The sequence below is a fragment of the Chanodichthys erythropterus genome, chromosome 3 (genome assembly GCF_024489055.1).
Source record: "Chanodichthys erythropterus isolate Z2021 chromosome 3, ASM2448905v1, whole genome shotgun sequence".
Taxonomy (NCBI): domain Eukaryota; kingdom Metazoa; phylum Chordata; class Actinopteri; order Cypriniformes; family Xenocyprididae; genus Chanodichthys; species Chanodichthys erythropterus.
The window spans coordinates 50,532,841-50,553,462 of record NC_090223.1 but is presented as its reverse complement, the minus strand read 5'-3'; the positions used below and the strand labels follow the sequence as shown (position 1 = coordinate 50,553,462).

The 20,622-nt window shown below is 41.4% G+C and overlaps 1 protein-coding gene across 1 annotated transcript; it reads right to left on the bottom strand.

The window, feature by feature from the left end:
• Positions 1–973: 973 nt before the first annotated feature.
• cacng1b (calcium channel, voltage-dependent, gamma subunit 1b) lies at positions 974–11,428 on the bottom strand. Its single transcript, XM_067377034.1, has 4 exons — positions 11,188–11,428; positions 4,966–5,040; positions 2,813–2,950; positions 974–1,206 (listed from the first exon to the last, which is right to left on the bottom strand). Exons 1-4 carry the CDS (start codon positions 11,426–11,428, stop codon positions 974–976), a joined length of 687 nt encoding a protein of 228 aa, XP_067233135.1.
• Between the last annotated feature and the right edge of the window lie 9,194 nt (positions 11,429–20,622).

Genomic DNA, 20,622 nt, shown 5'->3' with positions numbered 1-20,622 from the left:
AGTCCATCTATTAGTTTCAGTACACTTCTTAACATAAAGCAGATATACACTTTATAAATCCTTTTCTTTTCGGAAAATGAACCAAACATGGAATCATATGAGATTGAGAATGCCTTCCTCTAAATTATGAATACCACCTGCCTCAAACTAGCAACGGCAAGTAGTAAACCTTGGTTTGAAAGGCTATTGGCTATTTAAAAAAGGGACAAACTTTTAGCATGTCCCAGCTTCCTGTTTCAATAGTAAAAACATCAACAAATAAAAATGTTTGAGGGGTTTTAACAGTCTTTCTTGAGGCAGATCACTGAGAGCAGGAAGTTCAAGTGTGATACGAGTAAAGGAATATATCACGGAATAAATGACCTGAACCTGTACTAGTAACACATTTAGATTACCTCACTTTAAAGTGCAATCTGTATTTGCTGAAACTGATCATACATCACTGGATATCATTGCTGATCCAATATGCTTAAATTACATTCATCCATCAGCACATTTAATGTCACCGTTTCAGAAATGACAGATTGGAAACTTATAAAAGTCCTTAAATATACATTCTAAGCTGTCATCTATTGCATATAAGAAGCATGAATGTTTTCAGATTACTGAATACCATAAACATACAAAATTCATGTTAGATATTTCATGTAGATCTTAATGGGATAGTTTACCCAAAAATGGAAACTCGCTTTCATGTATTTACAAACTTGTATAACTTTCTTCTGTGGAACACAAAAGAGGGAATTTCGACGAATCTTTACAAATTTAAAAAACACTTGCGTGGTTCCACATCATTTTTGGATAACCTATCCCTTATAATTAGACGTCTGTGTAAATGCTTAGTTAAAAATATCAATGCATCACTATCATCATCTATAAATGCAATGCATCAATGCATCTCGTTGTCATTCACACTGCTAGTATGACTCCTGTGTCAGTTGCGTTGCGCTCTTACTCTGCGGTGGACGCTATACTAGTCTATGGACTCGGGGTCGGCATCCATGCAGGTCTCCCAGGGGTTTCTGGGCATGTGTGGCATTGAGATGATGAGGAGGCTGAGGCCACTGAGGAAGAGGAGGGTGAAGGCGGCGCAGGCGCAAGCGAAGGACCACGAATAGTAGTACTCGATCCATATGGTCTCGTCGCTGTCGATCATGCGTTTGACAGACTGCCTCATGACCTCCACGGAGATGACGATACACAGGCCTGTGAGGGTGAGGAAGGTCACAGAGGTTAAATGGAGAATAAAGATGGTGGTTTAGTGGTTGGTGTCTGGGGTTTCTAGACTATTGATTTACCAGCATTGAATTACACCACCCTGCAAGTCATTTAATATGTATAAATACTCTCAGTTGCTATTGACCTGCAGGGCTCTTGACCATTTGGTGAACAGCTAAACTGCTATTGCGTAAATATATAAGATTCACCCTTGTGATTAAGAAATGTGCTTAATTGTATTCAATGTGCACTTGTAGCGTGCTTTAGATATTAAAGGATTAGTTCACTTTCAAATTTAATTTTCCTGATAATTTACTCATCCCCATGTCATCCATGATGTTCATGTCTTTCTTTCGTCAGTCGAAAATAAATGAAGGTTTTTGATGAAAACATTCCAGGATTTTTCTCCTTATAGTGGACTTCAATGGGCACCAAACGGTTGAAGGTTAAAATTACAGTTTACAGTGATCCCAGACGAGGAATAAGGGTCTTATCTAGCGAAACCATTGCTCAATTTCTTAAAAAAAAACTGTATGCTAAGTGTATTACTGCCCTCCACAGGTCAAAGTTTGAACTAAATTGTCATATACAATATGCTAGTGCAAGTAATAATTAGTTCAAACTTTGACCTGTGGAGGGCAGTAATACAGTGTCTACACTGCTGGAATTCAAATAGAGAAGATGAGAGCTAGTTCAAGATGAGCATTTATTGTTAAAACTTTTATTTATTTATTTATTTATTTTTTTTAAATTGAGCGATGGTTTCTCTAGATAAGACCCTTATTCCTCTTCTGGTATCATGTAGAATGTTTTGAAGCTGCAATGAAACTGTAATTTTAACCTTTGGGCTCCATTGAAGTCCACTATAAGGAGAATAATCCTGGAATGTTTTCATCAAAAACCTTCATTTCTTTTTGACTGAAGAAAGACATGAACATCTTGGATGACATGGGGGTGAGTAAATTATCAGGAAATTTTAATTTGAAAGTGAACTAATCCTTTAATACCTTTTGTCTGCAAAAATAACGACTTTATTCAATAATTTCATCTTTTCTATGTCAGTTTTCTTACGTAGTTGATGCTGTGCAGCGATTCCGTGTTTACATCCAAACGCCGACTCATTATTGGCCGATGTATTTAATGCCTTTCTAGACCTCAAAAGGTGCAATGTCGTTGCTGCCTATGTGTGGTTCAGAAACCCTCGAATTTCATAATAAATGTCTTAATTTGTGTTCCAAAGATGAACAAAGGTCTTATGGGTTTGGAACAACATGAGGGTGAGTAATAAATTACAGAAATTTCATTAACCCTTTTAGGTTAGGTTTAGGGGTAGCTTCAGGGTTAGTACCTGGTTATTACCCAGTTATTGTAATTACTATAATAAGTACATAGTAAGTACATGGGGAACAGGACTGTAAAATAAAGTGCTACTGTTTGAACTATAATACATGAATATTGTACATGGTATTGGTAATTATGATATTACCATCGGATACCATCACTACTACTAGATACCATCACTGATACTAGAAGTCATACAAACCATTAAAAAAAAAATTCAAAAAAGTATAAATTCATTTTACATTGTGCTTACCTGCAAAAGCAAAGAACATTCCAGCTGGTCTCAGTAGGTAGTCTCTGCCCTTCCCAAAAGCCCCCAGGAGGCAGAGACTGCCCAGGGTCATGAAGGCCAAACTGAAGATAGCGATAGCAGCAGCTGAGATGTTGTACTCTGACACAAGAAAATCACACAGTGAGTCTGAGCCTTCTTATGGGATCTAATGGAATCATTATTATTAAGTTGTTCTTTTAGAACATATCTTCAGTTGTGCTTTCAGGTTTAACAGAGAATCCTGTCTCTTTCAAAATCCTAGATTCTGCAGACTTCTCACAAGATTTACCCAAATAAGGCAGTTTCCATAGAACTAAAGTTAGGTAGTTGCCTCACACATTGGCTCCTAAAAATCTTGTCAATATTCAAAATTGACCCTTCTTTGTGCCTGAGTTTTTCAAACATGCTTGTTGCTAATACTCGTAAACTGTTTTTTTTTTCTCAAATGGCTCTTTAAATGAACTTTCAAAGACGTTCCTTTGACGTTCCAGCTCAGGATAACCACCAGTGAAGAGTTATTGATTTAAATCTAACGTTCAAATATGTAATGTCAGTAAATTTGTGCTATGCTAATTTGCAAGCAAGCTAACTGAAAAAGAAACACTGTTTAATTCGTTAACACAAAAACCTTTTGTAGCTTTGGGTGTGTTTGGTGGTGTGTGTGATAGGTAATTTAAAATAATAATTTCATGGTTAAGACTCAGCAATGTTGTAGTTCCAGAAAAGAACTCAAAACAAGTTATTTTAGCGAGAAGCTAAATGCAACAGTTTCAACATAAGCTAACTGTCACTTTGTGTTTTTGGTAGGTTTCTTTGTTAGTAATATCAATGTTTTAAATGTAGCTGCTTCACCAAAGGAACTCACATTTACCATACAACTCTGTAGAAACCTTGTTCTCACAACCAAATCATTGAAGGATGACTTCATCTACCGTGCTAATTCAGATTATCTGGCTAATCAGTCTGGCCTCTAGACTAATGTTGCATTTAACGTCATTAATTAGTAATACAGACAGATCAATAGTGTGAATGACTATTGACATTTTAGGATGTGGCTTAGGAAGTGTGTGGCGATGAAGCATTCGTGCTTCGCTTCACGTCTCGCTGCATTCAGCACTTTATCAAATTCAGATAAGGCTTTATTCCTCTTTAACTCAATGGCCGAGCTAGAGCGTGAAATAGCCAAGATGCGCTTTGCTCAAGTAGGTGGAAAATTTAATGCCCATGGCCATATTTGGTTGCCAGATTACACTGCCTGTGATTGGTGGATTCTTAAGTTCTAGTCTAAAGAAGAACAAGACTTTATTTTGAAAAATAACAAATATACTGGTGATTTAGCTTATGCAAAACTCATTGTGTTCCCAGTTAACAAATATGTTCCATAAATGTTTTGCTAACATTCTCATTAAGTTATGAAAATGTTACTTCTGAATGTCCTTTGAACATTTAAAAAACTTTTTTTTCTTGGTTATGTGAATGTTAAGGAAACATTCCATTTTAAAACATTATGTGAACGTTACTTTTGAATGTTCTCTGAACATTCTGAAAAAAACTAATAGTAACATTTAAAAAAACGAATGTCCAACTAAATGGTTTCAGAAAAAAGTTGCATAAATAATGATTTTGTGCAAACATTTTGAGAACATTATTAAAGTTAACTCATAACAAACATTCTATTAACTTTACTGGAGGTAAATAAATTTGAGAGAACCTTGCCAGAACATTAGCCAAAGTTCAGAGAACGTTCCCTGTTAGCTGTGGTGCATTGTATTGCTAAGTTGAAGTTTTTAGCATTTAGCTTCTATGAGGTTTCTAGGTTGTTTAGATTGTTGCTATGTGGTTGCTTACTTGCCTAAAGGAAAAATAAATTTATCCCCTAACCTCTTTTATATTCTGCTCTCTAGATATGGCTTGGGTCACTCATTCAATGCAAATTTATGGGATTTGTTTGACATTTATCCTTTATTGGGCAAAATAAGAAGATGGCTTATAACTCTCCTCAACATGCCATAAGATTTGATTTTTATTTGGGTTCATTTAAATTCCTAATTCAGTTCTTATCCACCCATCTCTGCTTGGTTTTAAGTGAAACCTTTGCAATATCCTCCCATGATTTCAAAGGCAGAGAACCTTACCTTTCTGAGTCTTTACTTCAAAAACTTCAGCCTCTTCCCCTGATGTGAAGTGTTTGAAGTACGAGCAGTTCTTGACTGAAAAACAAGATGAAAACAGTTATTGTAGCTGAGGGTTGCAGGTGCTGCTGTAGCCTGTCGTTACGATGCAGCCAAACTACCAATGAGCCTGCTTGACATTTTCTCCAGAGACCATAGCTGGGTGCTCGAAAACAAGCCAGGCATTCGTGTGTGTCCATGGAATGGATCATGAATTCTGAATTGTGTGCAGAGGGCATGTGATTGTGTTGCTGGTGTTCATTACAGGATCCTGTAGTAAGATAAGAAGTATGCACATGATGTATTATTTCTTTGGACAGGGAGGCAAATTAACCGATGAAATGTAACAAGCTTTGTTTCCTATTATTGCACCCTCCCAGTTTTCTAATATATAGCCCCCTTGGGGTAATTACTAGAAAAGGGCTTCTTGCCCATATGTTCATCAGGTTACAAGTCCACAAAATCGTAAAATGAGTCCTTTGTCTCTTATGGTCAATAGGGAAAGTCACGAGTTCAGACGGTAGGAACCTCTTCTTTAGATTAAACTCATAAAACCTCAGCATCCCCTTTGCCGGGAGAAAGACATGAGATTGGAAACTGACAGAGGAGCTGTTTGTTACGCTGGACCAAGAACCTCCACCACAAGTGGGGGTTGGGGGAGGCCTATGTATGGGTTACCTAGCAACAGGCTGGTCTTAGCTTTATTAGTAAAAGCAGACTGACAGAAGCGAGGCAATGGGATGCATCGCGCTGTGCTGCTTTAGACTGATTTACTCAGCTTATTTGACTATTCCCATCACAGGCCCTTAGCGCAAGCTGTTATGGATGAGTTCAACTTAGATGGGCCTCTGAGAGCCTTTGGCCATAATGTTTGCTGCCATGTGTAGGCTAATACACGTGTTGGGTCGTGGTCAGTTGTCTGGGCAAAAATAACCCTGCGTTAGCATTTCAATACCATCATCCCACGATGTGAGACTTGATTTAATTGCGTTTCAAGTCCTTTGCAGCAATAGAGAGTTTGAGTGTTTTGTAGAGATTTATTGGCATGCCTCTATGTTTTCCAAGCCACTGGATGTCTTTTCATGTCCTCTTCACCTGTCTTGCTTCAGTAGGCCTGTCAGCGTCCTTCATCCATTTGACACAGACATACAAGGACAGAGCGAACATGAATCATTCCCAGATAAAAGGGCCACTCTTGACAAATCTGTCATATTTTTTCCCCTGGCAGGTATCGAATGTGAGACCTGTGCCATGTACCTTGCTCTGCATGTAGGCAGATCTGTTTTTTAGCATGACTGTACCTAAAGCTCACAAAGAGCAGAGTCTTTTCAGTTCAGCGGCACCGCCGAGTAAAACGAGGAGCCGAAAATAGCAATTTGGGGCGTATCATTGACCTCGCAGGTTTGTTAATGGAAGCACTTATTTCAGGGAGGAGGTCGATTGCTGGGTTGCAGTGGCTGTCATTTTAGTTTTTTACATCTTGATTAAAGCTTGCTCCATTTTGTGGCTCATGCAAACAGACCATTGGGCTTGACAAGTTGCCTTTAGTCTGAGGTTTTCAAGCGCCGTTAGGTGGCTGTGCTGTTTTTAGCCCAGTAAATATGGAGCAGTAGCTCAAGAAAACAGACATGTCTTCTTTTGTCAACTTGCAGAGTGACCGTTAGATTCTGGGTCAATGTGAGAAGAGGAGGACACATTTAAAGCAGCTAACCCGCTAAGAGTCTTCATATCTGGGTCGCACAAGGGAAGTGGCTTCCTCTGGGGCCTCCGTGCCTTTGCAGAAGTTTGGCTGACCAACTGAGATAAAGCCCTTGCTACACAAAGGTACTAAACGAATAGTTAATCCAAAAATAAAAATTGTGTCATTACCCTAATGTTGTTCAAAATAAATGACTTTCTTTCTTCAGTGGAGAACAGAAGAATATTCGCAGTGGGTCTTCACACAGCTCTTTATTCTTACAACTAGGCACCATCAAGCTCAACAAATGACAAAAGAACACCATTAAAGTTTCATAATGGTAGTTCATATTCCAAGTCTTTTGAAGCTATACAATAACTTTGCATGAGGGCATAACTGAAGTTTAAGCTATTATTCATTGAAAATCTTATGATGCTTTTGGTAACAAGACAGTGTCCTGCTATGCTGCCAACGTTCTTCAAAATATCTTCTTTGGTTTCCACAGAAGAAAGAAAGTCAACAGGGGTAGGTGAGGAAACAATGACAAAATTTTCATTTTTGGGTGAACTATCCCGTTCTTTAACATTTAGATCCTACAACACTGTATCAGAATCCACTAGGTGGTTCCATTTTCAAGTTGTTTCAAGCCACTTAAATGGCTATTTTAACATAATTAACACCACTGGAAAGATTGGGAGACATTTTAACAGAGCTGAGTGTTGAATGAGTGTGAAATGCTAGATTCCCTTGAAGAACTTGATGAGTCTCGCCAACACTCATAGCTCTTCTTTTTCCTCTGTGAAAAGCGGGTCTGGGAGTGAAGCCAAGAATCCTTGAGCTTGCAGGAATATAACTGCTTAAATGCAATGTTTTTGGCTCATGGCTGCTTCTGTGCAGTTCAAGAGGCCATCCAAATCTAACCACTCCCCAGGCAATGATGTTTGCAGTACTAGTGTGAACTGGGCCACACCTTGCCTCACGGGACGTGGCTTTGAATGGTTGTGCTTTGTAAGGTGTCTGCAGAGCTTTGGGGTTAGGTGCTTTCTAACCCTTTCCAGCACAAATTCTCCCACTGGGCCAGGAATAGTTGGTGTCTGCCAAGACTGCAAGCCACCACCTGATTGAACTGCTTATCTCCTAATGGTCTAAAGTGAGAGCTGCGGGGTTTGATTAGAGCAAAGTCATGCTGCACATTGGTAAACGGTCTTGGTACTGTGCAGTCCCTGCTGAAATATCTAGCATCGCTGCTCACCAGCATAATGTATGTTTTGCAATCTGGGACCTGCAAGGGATGGAGGTTGCTGGTGGACTAGCTACTCCAGTTCAGCTTTGCTTGAGAACAGCATGACTATGCTGGTCCCCCAGCTACACCAACACTATAACATTGAATTCATGCTGGGTTTTGCTGGATTTTTGAGCATACAGGAAGTGTTTGATGAACCAAAGATTTTAATTCTGACTGATGTTGACTTTGACCAGTCTGTATGTAAATATTCATCCAAGATATAGACCTCTTGTTTTTACATTGTAAATGTGTTCAGCATTCTGTAACAAATGTTTTTGGATTTTCTAGACTATTTTAAGTTTTTAAGTGAGCAGGATATATTCGAATTTAACATATGGCTTCGGCAGGCATGTATTATGATACTAAGTGGGGCAGCAGGTACCCGAGTCCTTCCCAGCTCTACAGCGCCCCTCAATTTTCCAATGTAAATCTGTGGTGAAAATTGGAACTGCAGAGTGCTGTGATTGAGAGCCGCTGGGGCAGAATTCAGACTGCCCCACTTATTTTCACATTAGCTTGTGTAAACCTTGCTCCAGACCTAGACGATATCAATCCGCTTCAGCTATGTGTATATTAGTCTGCATCAGGTCAGTAACTATTGGCATGTCTGTTCTTTGTATTAAATTAATGAAAGTTTAATCATGCTAATATGAATAGCCTTTATATAGTTTTGTTTTGTTAGTTTTATGTTTGTTCTTAGAATATAAATGACTTTCTTTTCCTCACTGGAATCCCTCCACAACTTGTAACATTCTAAAAGAACATTCGGAGGCAATAAATACTAGGGCTGGGACAATAAATCGATGCATCGCGATTCGTGGATTGATTCTGAGATTTTCCAAATGCATCGTGATTCTCTCTTGAATTGATTCTGGGCTTAGTTTTTAACAGCAGATGGCACTCTAGGCTAGTTTTTAACCACACGCTCAAATGCTCATGAAGAAGAGTACTCGTGCATTCGGATGAGTCTGAGAATGTACTTGCACCTCAGAATGCTTTCATGACGCGAGATTAATGTAAACAGACCACTGCAAACACCCTTGTAATTCACTTCAACCTTTTCGAACTTTATGAATAATTACTTTATAGAAAGTTCAAGTGGTGTGTGTAAGGAATTGGAAGCTAGCAGAGTACGGCTGTTTCTAAAGCACGCAGTGCCATCTGCTGTTAAAAACTAAGCTCAAAATCGATTAGAGAGAGAGTCGCAAAGCATTCGTAAAATCCCAGAATTGATCTAGAATTATTTCTCGATTCGCAATGCATTGATTTCCCAGCCCTAATAAATACTACATTAAGATAGCATTCTATGCATGTGTCATGTCTACTTAAAACCTGTCAATCAACATTAGCGCACAACCCTCAGGCTGAATAATGCAACCTTTGCCAAAAGTGTTCTGCATGTGTTCAGCGATTACAATATAAAGCTTATAAAAAATGTATCATAAACTAGCGCTAAGACCCAGAATATGCCCTACCTAAATTTGTGGTCAGGAGCCGCTACTGACTTTGACTAATAATAATGAGTTCTGAAATTATAGTTTAGATCTATGAGGGAATAATGGCTAGTCCTATATACATTATTGATAGTCTTGCATAGGCAGATTTAAATAAAAAACAGATTTATGACTTTTTGACTTTTGGCATAAAGTCTAGCAGCTTTTTTCAGTCAAGAATTGCCCATCACTGTTTTGCATTTTATACTTTTAGGAGTGGCTAAATTTGAAATATCCCTGAGAGTAAAACACAATACATAGGTGTACTTAAGGATATCTTATTTAATTGCAGTTAAGTCTTGACCTTTCGAAGATCACAGCTCAAAGCAACTAGCTAAGGGAGCAAACCTTTGACTCCTCGTCCTCAGGAGTTCTCACTGCAGCAACTAGGAATTATTCCGGAAAAGTTTGGTTCCCGGAAATTGCTTAACTTACAAACAGATTGAAGCTTTCTGCTTTAAGAAAGCTCTTGTGCAATACACAGCAAATGAATAGTCATCAGATCCATAAATGGTCTAATGATATTTGAGACTGATACTACATGCTGGATGATGAGATATAGTGCTCTGTAATAGCCAGTTGTCAACAAGTCTAAGATGGATAATTCGGGTTTAAACCAATTGGAACTGCAGGCCGCTGTGCTTCTTCCATCAAAATCCATAGTTGATGTGAAATCTTGGGGCTTTGCTTAAGGATGAGATTCTCCCCAGACATTCACAAGAGCACATGGTGGGAGTGATCTCTCTGTTTATCCCCACAGGTCTTCCTGAAGTGTGACAAATAGAGGGTGCTGGTTTTACTGCCCCCTGCATCAAATAGGTGACAGCCTGGATCCAATTACCTATTCATTCCACTTGTTTCTGTTGTTTCAGCCCTCTCTTCCATCCATCCACTCAATACTATGATCATACATCCACAACACTATCATTTTTTGTGACATCATTTGATCTATATCCTGCCATCTATATTTCTCAAGACCTGAATGTTGACATAAGTATGTTTGCAAAATGCAGTTGACAGTTAATTAAGAGAAGGTTTCAAGGCAGTTATTCAATGTTCTGTCAATGAATGCACACAGTCTTCATCAGTCTTTACTGTCATATGAGTGAACTGCATTTAATTTTTCATACTCTTTTCTTCTTCTCCTCAATCTATTTGACCTCATGAGCTTGGGAGCAGGAATGAAATGAGGCTGATCCGTCCCTAGAGTAGCGTAAAGAACATTCGAGTTATTTCCCATCTCCCACAGGTAGATAAAGCTCATCTGCCTTTCATTAATCCGAAACCACATATCTGCTCATAAATCATCTTAACCTTTCTATTATAAACTTAAACAACCCAATGACATCATAAACAGCAAATCAGCACCTGTTCAAATTCATTATCAGCCTGGTCACTGACCTCACTCAGCAATTCAAAACAGTGTAATTAAAATATACCCTTAAATTGAAGAATAGACTCCCACCCATATCGTGGGTTAATTTTTAACTGCAGAGTTCTTAGAGAGAAAAAAATACTTTTCACCTTGAACTTTCTTGCACTGCTTGTAAGATGATAGTAGGCTTGGCTTCTTCTGCTCCTCAATTTCCATTTCCAAAACTTAAGATGAATGAGGTGCTCTTCCAAAAACTTAATGTGGAAGACAGATCCATGCCTTCAGGCTACATCGATTGGACGTGTGCTAATGGGGTTCATGAGAAATAATTTACAGTAGATGCGAACTTCCTTACCTCCTGGCAGGCTGATGGGGCCACAGCCTTTGCCCTGAGGGTCTTCCTCCACAATGAAGATACTCTTTTTACACAATCTCCAGAGTCCAAAGTGGGCCGCTTCGCAGGTGGTGTTGAGCTGCTCCACCCTGGGACTCAGAACCGCCCAGTGGTCCGTCACCACTGCTGCCAACATGGACGAGATGCCCACCAGGATAACCAGGAAGGTTATCTTCACCTTGGTCTTCTTGTCCTCCAGCATGGTGATCGTTGAAGATAAGTGAGCTTTGAGTTTGTATCGTAGTTTGAAAGTGCTTTTGTCCTTGAATTGATTCTTTAGTTTAGTTTACTTCTCAGGTGCTAAGAAAAACGTAAAAGTCACACGGCAACACGCTCTCTCTTCAATCCAGCGTCGCTGTCTACAAATCTCTGCTTCTGCTTGGAAAAAGAGGCCAGATAATAGTGCCCTAGTTTTCTCTCTCTCTCTCTCCCTTCCTGTAGGACAATCATTTAGTATGGTGGGCTGTGTCTTTAGACCTGCCTTCATGATGTAGGCTGAGAAAAAGTTTATTAACTAATATTGTAAAAACCGCAGCTCCTGTGGAGTAAATGCAGAATTTAGTATTTAATAAAACAGTTTTGATAAGCCAGGACATGTCTGAGTTTGTATATTGGCTAACTTCTTAGAGTAGACCATGTCTACACAGGACATGTGATCACTTACATAATAATCAATGGAACTGTCTACATCAGTAGCATCAGATGATGGAGTCTATTTTTGAGTTTCTCCATCTGTCTGAAATTATTTAATAATATCACACATAACAATTACTAGCCATCATTCCAGGGTATTTCCCTGCCTTCAGCCCAAGAGGCTGGAATAGGCTCCAGCAACCTAGTTGATGCTGTTTGGAAAATTTATGGGATGGATGAATGGAATTTTGTTTGTTTGTTTGTTTGTTTTGTTTTGTTTTTTGTTTGTTTTTGCTTTGAATTGTATTCAATATGTATTTAATTAATTTAACCTTTAAGTCAACTTGTGATGTATCCATTAATTAATTTTTACATTTATACAGAGTTTTAGCAATGCTAACATTATGTGATTCTTATTTTTCTAGTTAAACCTGACTATTCTAAAACAACCCATGCAAAGGCATTTTGTGTACCTATCGATTTCAGTTGAAAATAAAATAGGATTTGAATTGTCATTTTACTGTTGCTGAAGCTCACAGCTGATTGATCTATTATAGTATTAAAGATTCTGAGATGACGAAGACAGACTGAAATTGTTATGGTGCAATGCACTGGACAAGACATTTAACATTTTATATGTCTTGATTTTCATCTTGTATGATTGTAAGCTGATGGCTTATAGTGTTCATTTGTCTTGTGCCTTGCTTTTCCAAAGCAGTTTAATTATTTCCTCTGCTACTGTTGCTTGATTGCTGGATCCAAGAGGCTCATGGGAAATTTCCTTTTATTAGTAGATGATCTACTTTCCCCCGTCAGTGATTGTGAGAGGCTGTAACTATACCTGGATGTCAAAATGGATTTCAGTTTTAGGAGGAGACTCCAGTCTTTTACTGTTAGCTTGCATTTTGAAAATTTCCATTTGAATTTTACTATTACATAGGTTTCTTATGTAATATAAAGAACTATGCAATGCCAAGCATTACTAGCTATGTTTCCATCCACCAATTTTTATGCGCATTTTGGGATATGATGACAGACAAGTGGAAGCACACATACTCAACAAAGGTAAGTTTTGACACAAAGATGATGGAACACGAAGACGCTGGAGAATGGAGACAGGTGGGTACCAGGAGTCGTAGGAGATAATTGTAAGAGAAGTCCATTACGTGCAAGTGAGACCAGACCCTGGAGTGAGATGAGGTGTGTGCTTAAATGCTGCTAGTGTGATGAGGTGATGACAATCAGGTGTGGGTGATTGCTGAGCGTGAGCAGGTGAGCTGAAGCAGGGATGATGGGAAATGGAGTTCAGGGAAGGTGAGACAGATGGTGACCGTGACAGTACTCCCCCCTCCCGGTAGGAGCGTCCTCGCGTCGTAGATAGAACAACAGGGAGGGAGGGTGGGTGCCCTGGAGACCTTATAGGCTGGTGAGAGTGGAGGTGCAGGAAGGTATGAGGCCTCCAGGGCGGAGCTGAGAGCTCAGGAGGCCAGGGTGGAACTGGGGACTCAGGCAACCAGGGAGGATCTGGCCATTCAGGACGCCATGGCGGCGTGGGCAGTTCAAGGCGGCATGGTGGCACGGGCAGTTTAGGATGTCATGGTGGTGCAGGCAGTTCAGGGCACCATGGCAGATCAAGCAGTTCAGGGTGCCAAGGTGGCTCAGGCAGTTCAGGGTGCCATGGCAACCCCAGGCTCGACTACGAGTATATGCCCCCCTTGTAATTTCTTGGGAGAAGCCACGTGTCTCTGGATTCTTGAGCGGGCTTGTGAGCTAGAGCAGGCTCGGGACTGGAGCGGATTCTTGAGTAGACTCAGGAACTGGAGCAGACTCTGGAACAGCCCGGGGACTGTAGCCTTCACTGGACACTGGTCATGGGCTGAAGCCATTATTGGGCTCTGGTCATGGGCTGAAGCAGACACTGGACTCTGGTCACGGGCTGAAGCCATCACTGGACTCTGGTCAGGGGCTGAAGCCATCATTGGACTCTGGTCATGGGCTGAAGCCATCATTGGACTCTGGTCAGGGGCTGAAGCCATCACTGGACTCTGGTCAGGGGCTGAAGCCATCACTGGACTCTGGTCAGGGGCTGAAGCCATCATTGGACTCTGGTCACGGGCTGAAGCCATCACTGGACTCTGGTCACGGGCTGAAGCCATCACTGGACTCTGGTCAGGTGCTGAAGCCATCATTGGACTCTGGTCAGGGGCTGAAGCCATCACTGGACTCTGGTCATGGGCTGAAGCCATTATTGGGCTCTGGTCATGGGCTGAAGCAGACACTGGACTCTGGTCACGGGCTGAAGCCATCACTGGACTCTGGTCAGGGGCTGAAGCCATCATTGGACTCTGGTCACGGGCTGAAGCCATCACTGGACTCTGGTCAGGGGCTGAAGCCATCATTGGACTCTGGTCACGGGCTGAAGCCATCACTGGACTCTGGTCACGGGCTGAAGCCATCACTGGACTCTGGTCAGGGGCTGAAGCCATCATTGGACTCTGGTCACAGGCTGAAGCCATCACTGGACTCTGGTCACGGGCTGAAGCCATCACTGGACTCTGGTCAGGGGCTGAAGCCATTATTGGACTCTGGTCATGGGCTGAAGCCATCATTGGACTCTGGTCAGGGGCTGAAGCCATCACTGGACTCTGGTCAGGGGCTGAAGCCATCACTGGACTCTGGTCAGGGGCTGAAGCCATCATTGGACTCTGGTCAGGGGCTGAAGCCATCACTGGACTCTGGTCATAGGCTGAAGCCATTATTGGGCTCTGGTCATGGGCTGAAGCAGACACTGGACTCTGGTCATGGGCTGAAGCCATCACTGGACTCTGGTCAGGGGCTGAAGCCATCATTGGACTCTGGTCACGGGCTGAAGCCATCACTGGACTCTGGTCAGGGGCTGAATCCATCATTGGACTCTGGTCACGGGCTGAAGCCATCACTGGACTCTGGTCACGGGCTGAAGCCATCACTGGACTCTGGTCAGGGGCTGAAGCCATCATTGGACTCTGGTCACGGGCTGAAGCCATCACTGGACTCTGGTCACGGGCTGAAGCCATCACTGGACTCTGGTCAGGGGCTGAAGCCATCACTGGACTCTGGTCATGGGCTGAAGCCATTATTGGACTCTGGTCAGGGGCTGAAGCCAACACTGGACTCTGGTCAGGGGCTGAAGCCATCATTGGACTCTGGTCACGGGCTGAAGCCATCACTGGACTCTGGTCACGGGCTGAAGCCATCACTGGACTCTGGTCAGGGGCTGAAGCCATCACTGGACTCTGGTCAGGGGCTGAAGCCATCATTGGACTCTGGTCACGGGCTGAAGCCATCACTGGACTCTGGTCACGGGCTGAAGCCATCACTGGACTCTGGTCAGGGGCTGAAGCCATCATTGGACTCTGGTCACGGGCTGAAGCCATCACTGGACTCTGGTCACGGGCTGAAGCCATCACTGGACTCTGGTCAGGGGCTGAAGCCATTACTGGACTCTGGTCATGGGCTGAAGCCATCATTGGACTCTGGTCAGGGGCTGAAGCCATCATTGGACTCTGGTCACGGGCTGAAGCCATCACTGGACTCTGGTCACGGGCTGAAGCCATCACTGGACTCTGGTCAGGTGCTGAAGCCATCATTGGACTCTGGTCAGGGGCTGAAGCCATCACTGGACTCTGGTCATGGGCTGAAGCCATTATTGGGCTCTGGTCATGGGCTGAAGCAGACACTGGACTCTGGTCACGGGCTGAAGCCATCACTGGACTCTGGTCAGGGGCTGAAGCCATCATTGGACTCTGGTCACGGGCTGAAGCCATCACTGGACTCTGGTCAGGGGCTGAAGCCATCATTGGACTCTGGTCACGGGCTGAAGCCATCACTGGACTCTGGTCACGGGCTGAAGCCATCACTGGACTCTGGTCAGGGGCTGAAGCCATCATTGGACTCTGGTCACAGGCTGAAGCCATCACTGGACTCTGGTCACGGGCTGAAGCCATCACTGGACTCTGGTCAGGGGCTGAAGCCATCATTGGACTCTGGTCACAGGCTGAAGCCATCACTGGACTCTGGTCACGGGCTGAAGCCATCACTGGACTCTGGTCAGGGGCTGAAGCCATTATTGGACTCTGGTCATGGGCTGAAGCCATCATTGGACTCTGGTCAGGGGCTGAAGCCATCACTGGACTCTGGTCAGGGGCTGAAGCCATCACTGGACTCTGGTCAGGGGCTGAAGCCATCATTGGACTCTGGTCAGGGGCTGAAGCCATCACTGGACTCTGGTCATAGGCTGAAGCCATTATTGGGCTCTGGTCATGGGCTGAAGCAGACACTGGACTCTGGTCATGGGCTGAAGCCATCACTGGACTCTGGTCAGGGGCTGAAGCCATCATTGGACTCTGGTCACGGGCTGAAGCCATCACTGGACTCTGGTCAGGGGCTGAATCCATCATTGGACTCTGGTCACGGGCTGAAGCCATCACTGGACTCTGGTCACGGGCTGAAGCCATCACTGGACTCTGGTCAGGGGCTGAAGCCATCATTGGACTCTGGTCACGGGCTGAAGCCATCACTGGACTCTGGTCACGGGCTGAAGCCATCACTGGACTCTGGTCAGGGGCTGAAGCCATCACTGGACTCTGGTCATGGGCTGAAGCCATTATTGGACTCTGGTCAGGGGCTGAAGCCAACACTGGACTCTGGTCAGGGGCTGAAGCCATCATTGGACTCTGGTCACGGGCTGAAGCCATCACTGGACTCTGGTCACGGGCTGAAGCCATCACTGGACTCTGGTCAGGGGCTGAAGCCATCACTGGACTCTGGTCAGGGGCTGAAGCCATCATTGGACTCTGGTCACGGGCTGAAGCCATCACTGGACTCTGGTCACGGGCTGAAGCCATCACTGGACTCTGGTCAGGGGCTGAAGCCATCATTGGACTTTGGTCACGGGCTGAAGCCATCACTGGACTCTGGTCACGGGCTGAAGCCATCACTGGACTCTGGTCAGGGGCTGAAGCCATTACTGGACTCTGGTCATGGGCTGAAGCCATCATTGGACTCTGGTCAGGGGCTGAAGCCATCATTGGACTCTGGTCATGGGCTGAAGCAGACACTGGAGCAGATTCAGGGGCTGGAGAAGACATTGAAGCCAACACAGGGGCTGGAGAAGACACTGGAGCAAACTCGGGGGCTGGAGAAGACACTGGAGTGGATTCAGGGGCTGGAGAAGACAGTGGAGTGGATTCAGGGGCTGGAGAAGACTTTGGAGTAGACCATCTTAGCTGAGGGTACAGGAGTGGCAGCCATCTTGGAACCGGAGTTCTGAATGGCGGCCATCTTAGGATCGCCTCTCTTCAGTCCAGCCCATCTAGATCGGTAGTTCCCGGAGGTTTACATAGTTGGCCCCAATCCTTTACAATGCCTTGATGGTCGCGTCACCAAAGGAACTGTCTTGTACAAGACAACAGAATTCTCTGGTGAAGTTAAACAGGTGCGGGTGATTGCTGAGCGTGAGCAGGTGAGCTGAAGGATGGATGATGGGAAATGGAGTTCAGGGAATGTGAGACAGATGGTGACCATGACAGTATGTGCTTAATTGAGGCAGATACATTTTTTTTTTATCCGATCAGAAGACATGCATATAAACTACAATGGAAACACATTTACTGAATAAATCCCTTGATGAGCTACAAAAAAACTTGCCTCAACAGTGGATGTGATTGGATAACTGGACTAACCAGCGACCAATCGCATCGCACAGCATGTCAAATGTTGGTTTGGTCATTCTGAAATGCCAGTGCCAAAGTCTGTCATCAGAATGATTTGGTTTAATTCCCTCCCAGAAGCATCTCACATCATTGTGTTCACAAACACCAGCATCCAAATTCAAGATAACATGACTGCGTTTGAGTTCGTCTGCTGCTCTGAGACGCAACTCATTTCTGATGTTTGAATAAAGAGTCAACAGTTTCTTCCCCGATTGCAGCAACTTCCATTTTTTTTTTTACAGATATTTTGCACTAATTTCCCAGGAAGTGACTATTTTGTTCTTGTGAACATATTGGATGGAAACTGGGCCTCATTCACAAATATTTTATGCGATATTCCAATTTAGCACTTTAGTTAAATTCATAACTTCGAATGGAAACATAGCTACTGTTACTATTGCTCATACTTAATGTTAGTGATGAACAAACCACCTACCCTATGTATTAAAAGTAACTTGTCCCAGAAATCTCATAGATTTACAGTAAAGCCATATCTTGAGATAAGAATATGATAAAGACTTTTTTGATTTAGGCACCAACTTAGCAAAAGCATATTAACACCCTGGCAATTGTCCTAATTTTTGCAGTTTTAATCAAGTAAGCTCAAATTTTATTAAGAAAAAGTTTTGTTTACATGTCTTACTACTGTATGTTAAATTAACTCAATAAGAGTTATTATTTTGATGGACATATTCAGTTTTCTGGGTATCGATGCATATATTCAGCAGTTCAAAATGTTAAAGATGCATGTTAAACATGACCAGGTTCTTTTCATCCAGGGTCATTAGTGGTTTTGCTGCTGTATAATATATATATTAACTATGACTTTTGCCTCAATAAACTTCAAATTACTGCTTATTAATAGTAAGTTCGTAGGTATTGGGTAAGATTAGGGATATAGAATAGGGTCATGCAGAATAAGGCATTAATATGTGCTTTATAAGTACTAATAAACAGCCAGTATCCTAGTAATATGCATGCAAATAAGCAACTAGTTAATAGTGAGAACTGTACCCTAAACTAAAGTGTTACCGAAAGATTAACTTTAAAGAATTATGGTAATATCAATGGTCAATAAAACCATAGTAGGATTGTTTCAGTTAGTTGCAGATCATTATTCCCACAGACATCAGTGTAGAAAAACATACTATAAAGTTCCCTATGATAATTGTTAGTGTCTTCACACAGCTGCCCATTTGTTGAATCATTTTCTTTGCCACTCACTGTAGAAGATGGAGAAGAGAATGTAAACAGCTGTAGTGTCCCTCGCAATTGAGTTGCCCTTACATGTTAATAATGTAGCGTAACATAAACCGACATCTAAGTCTGAGCTTTTTATAAAACACTGTGGCCCACTTATCAAGATTCTGGCCCATTTTCTTTGGTGACAAGTCTTTTGCCGCCCAAAAGATGTCAAAAAATGGCACACGGCAAAAACGGACTGCTCAAAGTGGAAAAAGAGCAGCAATCCTGAGTGAGGCATTACTGTTCAGAAACTACACCCTGAGCCTGATGCAACTTGTGTAAATAACGGTGGACACATTCATTGAGATGGAGAGCCCTCTTGAATGTGTTTTTCATCCACAGGCTCTGCATGGTAGCTAGGATACGACAGGGATTTAGATGCTGGGCAGAGGTTGTTTCCAAACATACACATGGCTTTTGCATCAGTCTTTCAGGGATTTTAAAAGAGAAGAACCACTTATTTTATAACAAGAGTGAGCTTTTACATCTACAACAGGCAGCTATTTATATCCCTGCTTTTATTCAGTGTCATTGTTCTGATGAATGATAAAATTCGGTCCTGCTGTTGTTATTTTTCATGTAAAGATTATGACTGCATGAATTTGGAGCCAATTTCCACCTAACAAGAAAATCATAATTATGACATAAAAAGTTGAAATTATGACAAACTTTAAGTCAATTATGAGATAAATAGCTGAAATTATGACATCCAAATTATGGCTTAGAAATCTAAATTATGACATACTAAATCGGAATTATGAGTTAAAAGTCATAATGAGATAAAAAGTTTAAATTATGACATCAATTTCGACATCTCATAATTATGATTTTAACTCATAATTCCGATTTAGTATAATTTAGCATAATTTCAAATTTCTATCTCATAATTATTGCTTTTTATGTGAATTTTGATTTATCTCATAATTATAACTCAGAATTTTACATTTTTATTTCATAACTGACCTTTTTTTCTTATAATTGACTTGTCATAATTTTGTCTTTTTAATCTCATAATTAATATTTTAAGTCATAATTTTGACTTTTTACTTATAATTGACTTTTATGTCATAATTATGAAAATTGACACATAATTATGAGTTAAAAGTCATGAGCTAAGTCAAAACTGATGTCATAATTTCAACTTTTTATCTCATAATTCTGACTTTCTGTCATAATTTCGACATTTTGTCATAATTGACTTTTTAAGTCAATTCCAACTTTTTAAGTCATCATTTCAATTTAATATGTCATAATTTTTTAATTTTCATCTCATAATTCTGACATTCTGGCATAATTTCCACATTTTAAGTCATAATTTTGATTTAGTATGTCACAATTTTTTTAATTTTCATCTCATAATTCTGACATTCTGGCAAAAATTTCCACATTTTAAGTCATGATTTTGATTTAGTATGTCATTATTTCAACTTTTTATCTCATAATTCTGACTTTCTGTCATCATTTTGACATTTTGTCATAATTGACTTTTAAGTCAATTCCAACTTTCAAGTCATAATTTCGATTTAATATGTCATATTTTTTTATTTTTCATCTCATAATTCTGACATTCTGGCAAAAATTTCCACATTTTAAGTCATAATTTTGATTTAGTATGTCATTATTTCAACCTTTTATCTCATAATTCTGACATTCTGCCATAATCTCAACATTTTAAGTCATTTAGACTGTAAATTTTGACATTTCATCTTATAATTATGATTTAGTATTTCATCATTTCAACATTTTATGTCATATATATGAAATA

Bases quoted from the DNA above. Each gene is read 5' to 3' on its own strand.
- cacng1b (XM_067377034.1), bottom strand. From the start codon at position 11,428: ATGCTGGAGGACAAGAAGACCAAGGTGAAGATAACCTTCCTGGTTATC. The intron at 5,041-11,187 runs GTAAGGAAGTTC...CTTGTTTTTCAG, and splicing joins CCCCATCAGCCTGCCAGGAG to TCAAGAACTGCTCGTACTTC. The intron at 2,951-4,965 runs GTAAGGTTCTCT...TTCTTGTGTCAG, and splicing joins TGAAGTAAAGACTCAGAAAG to AGTACAACATCTCAGCTGCT.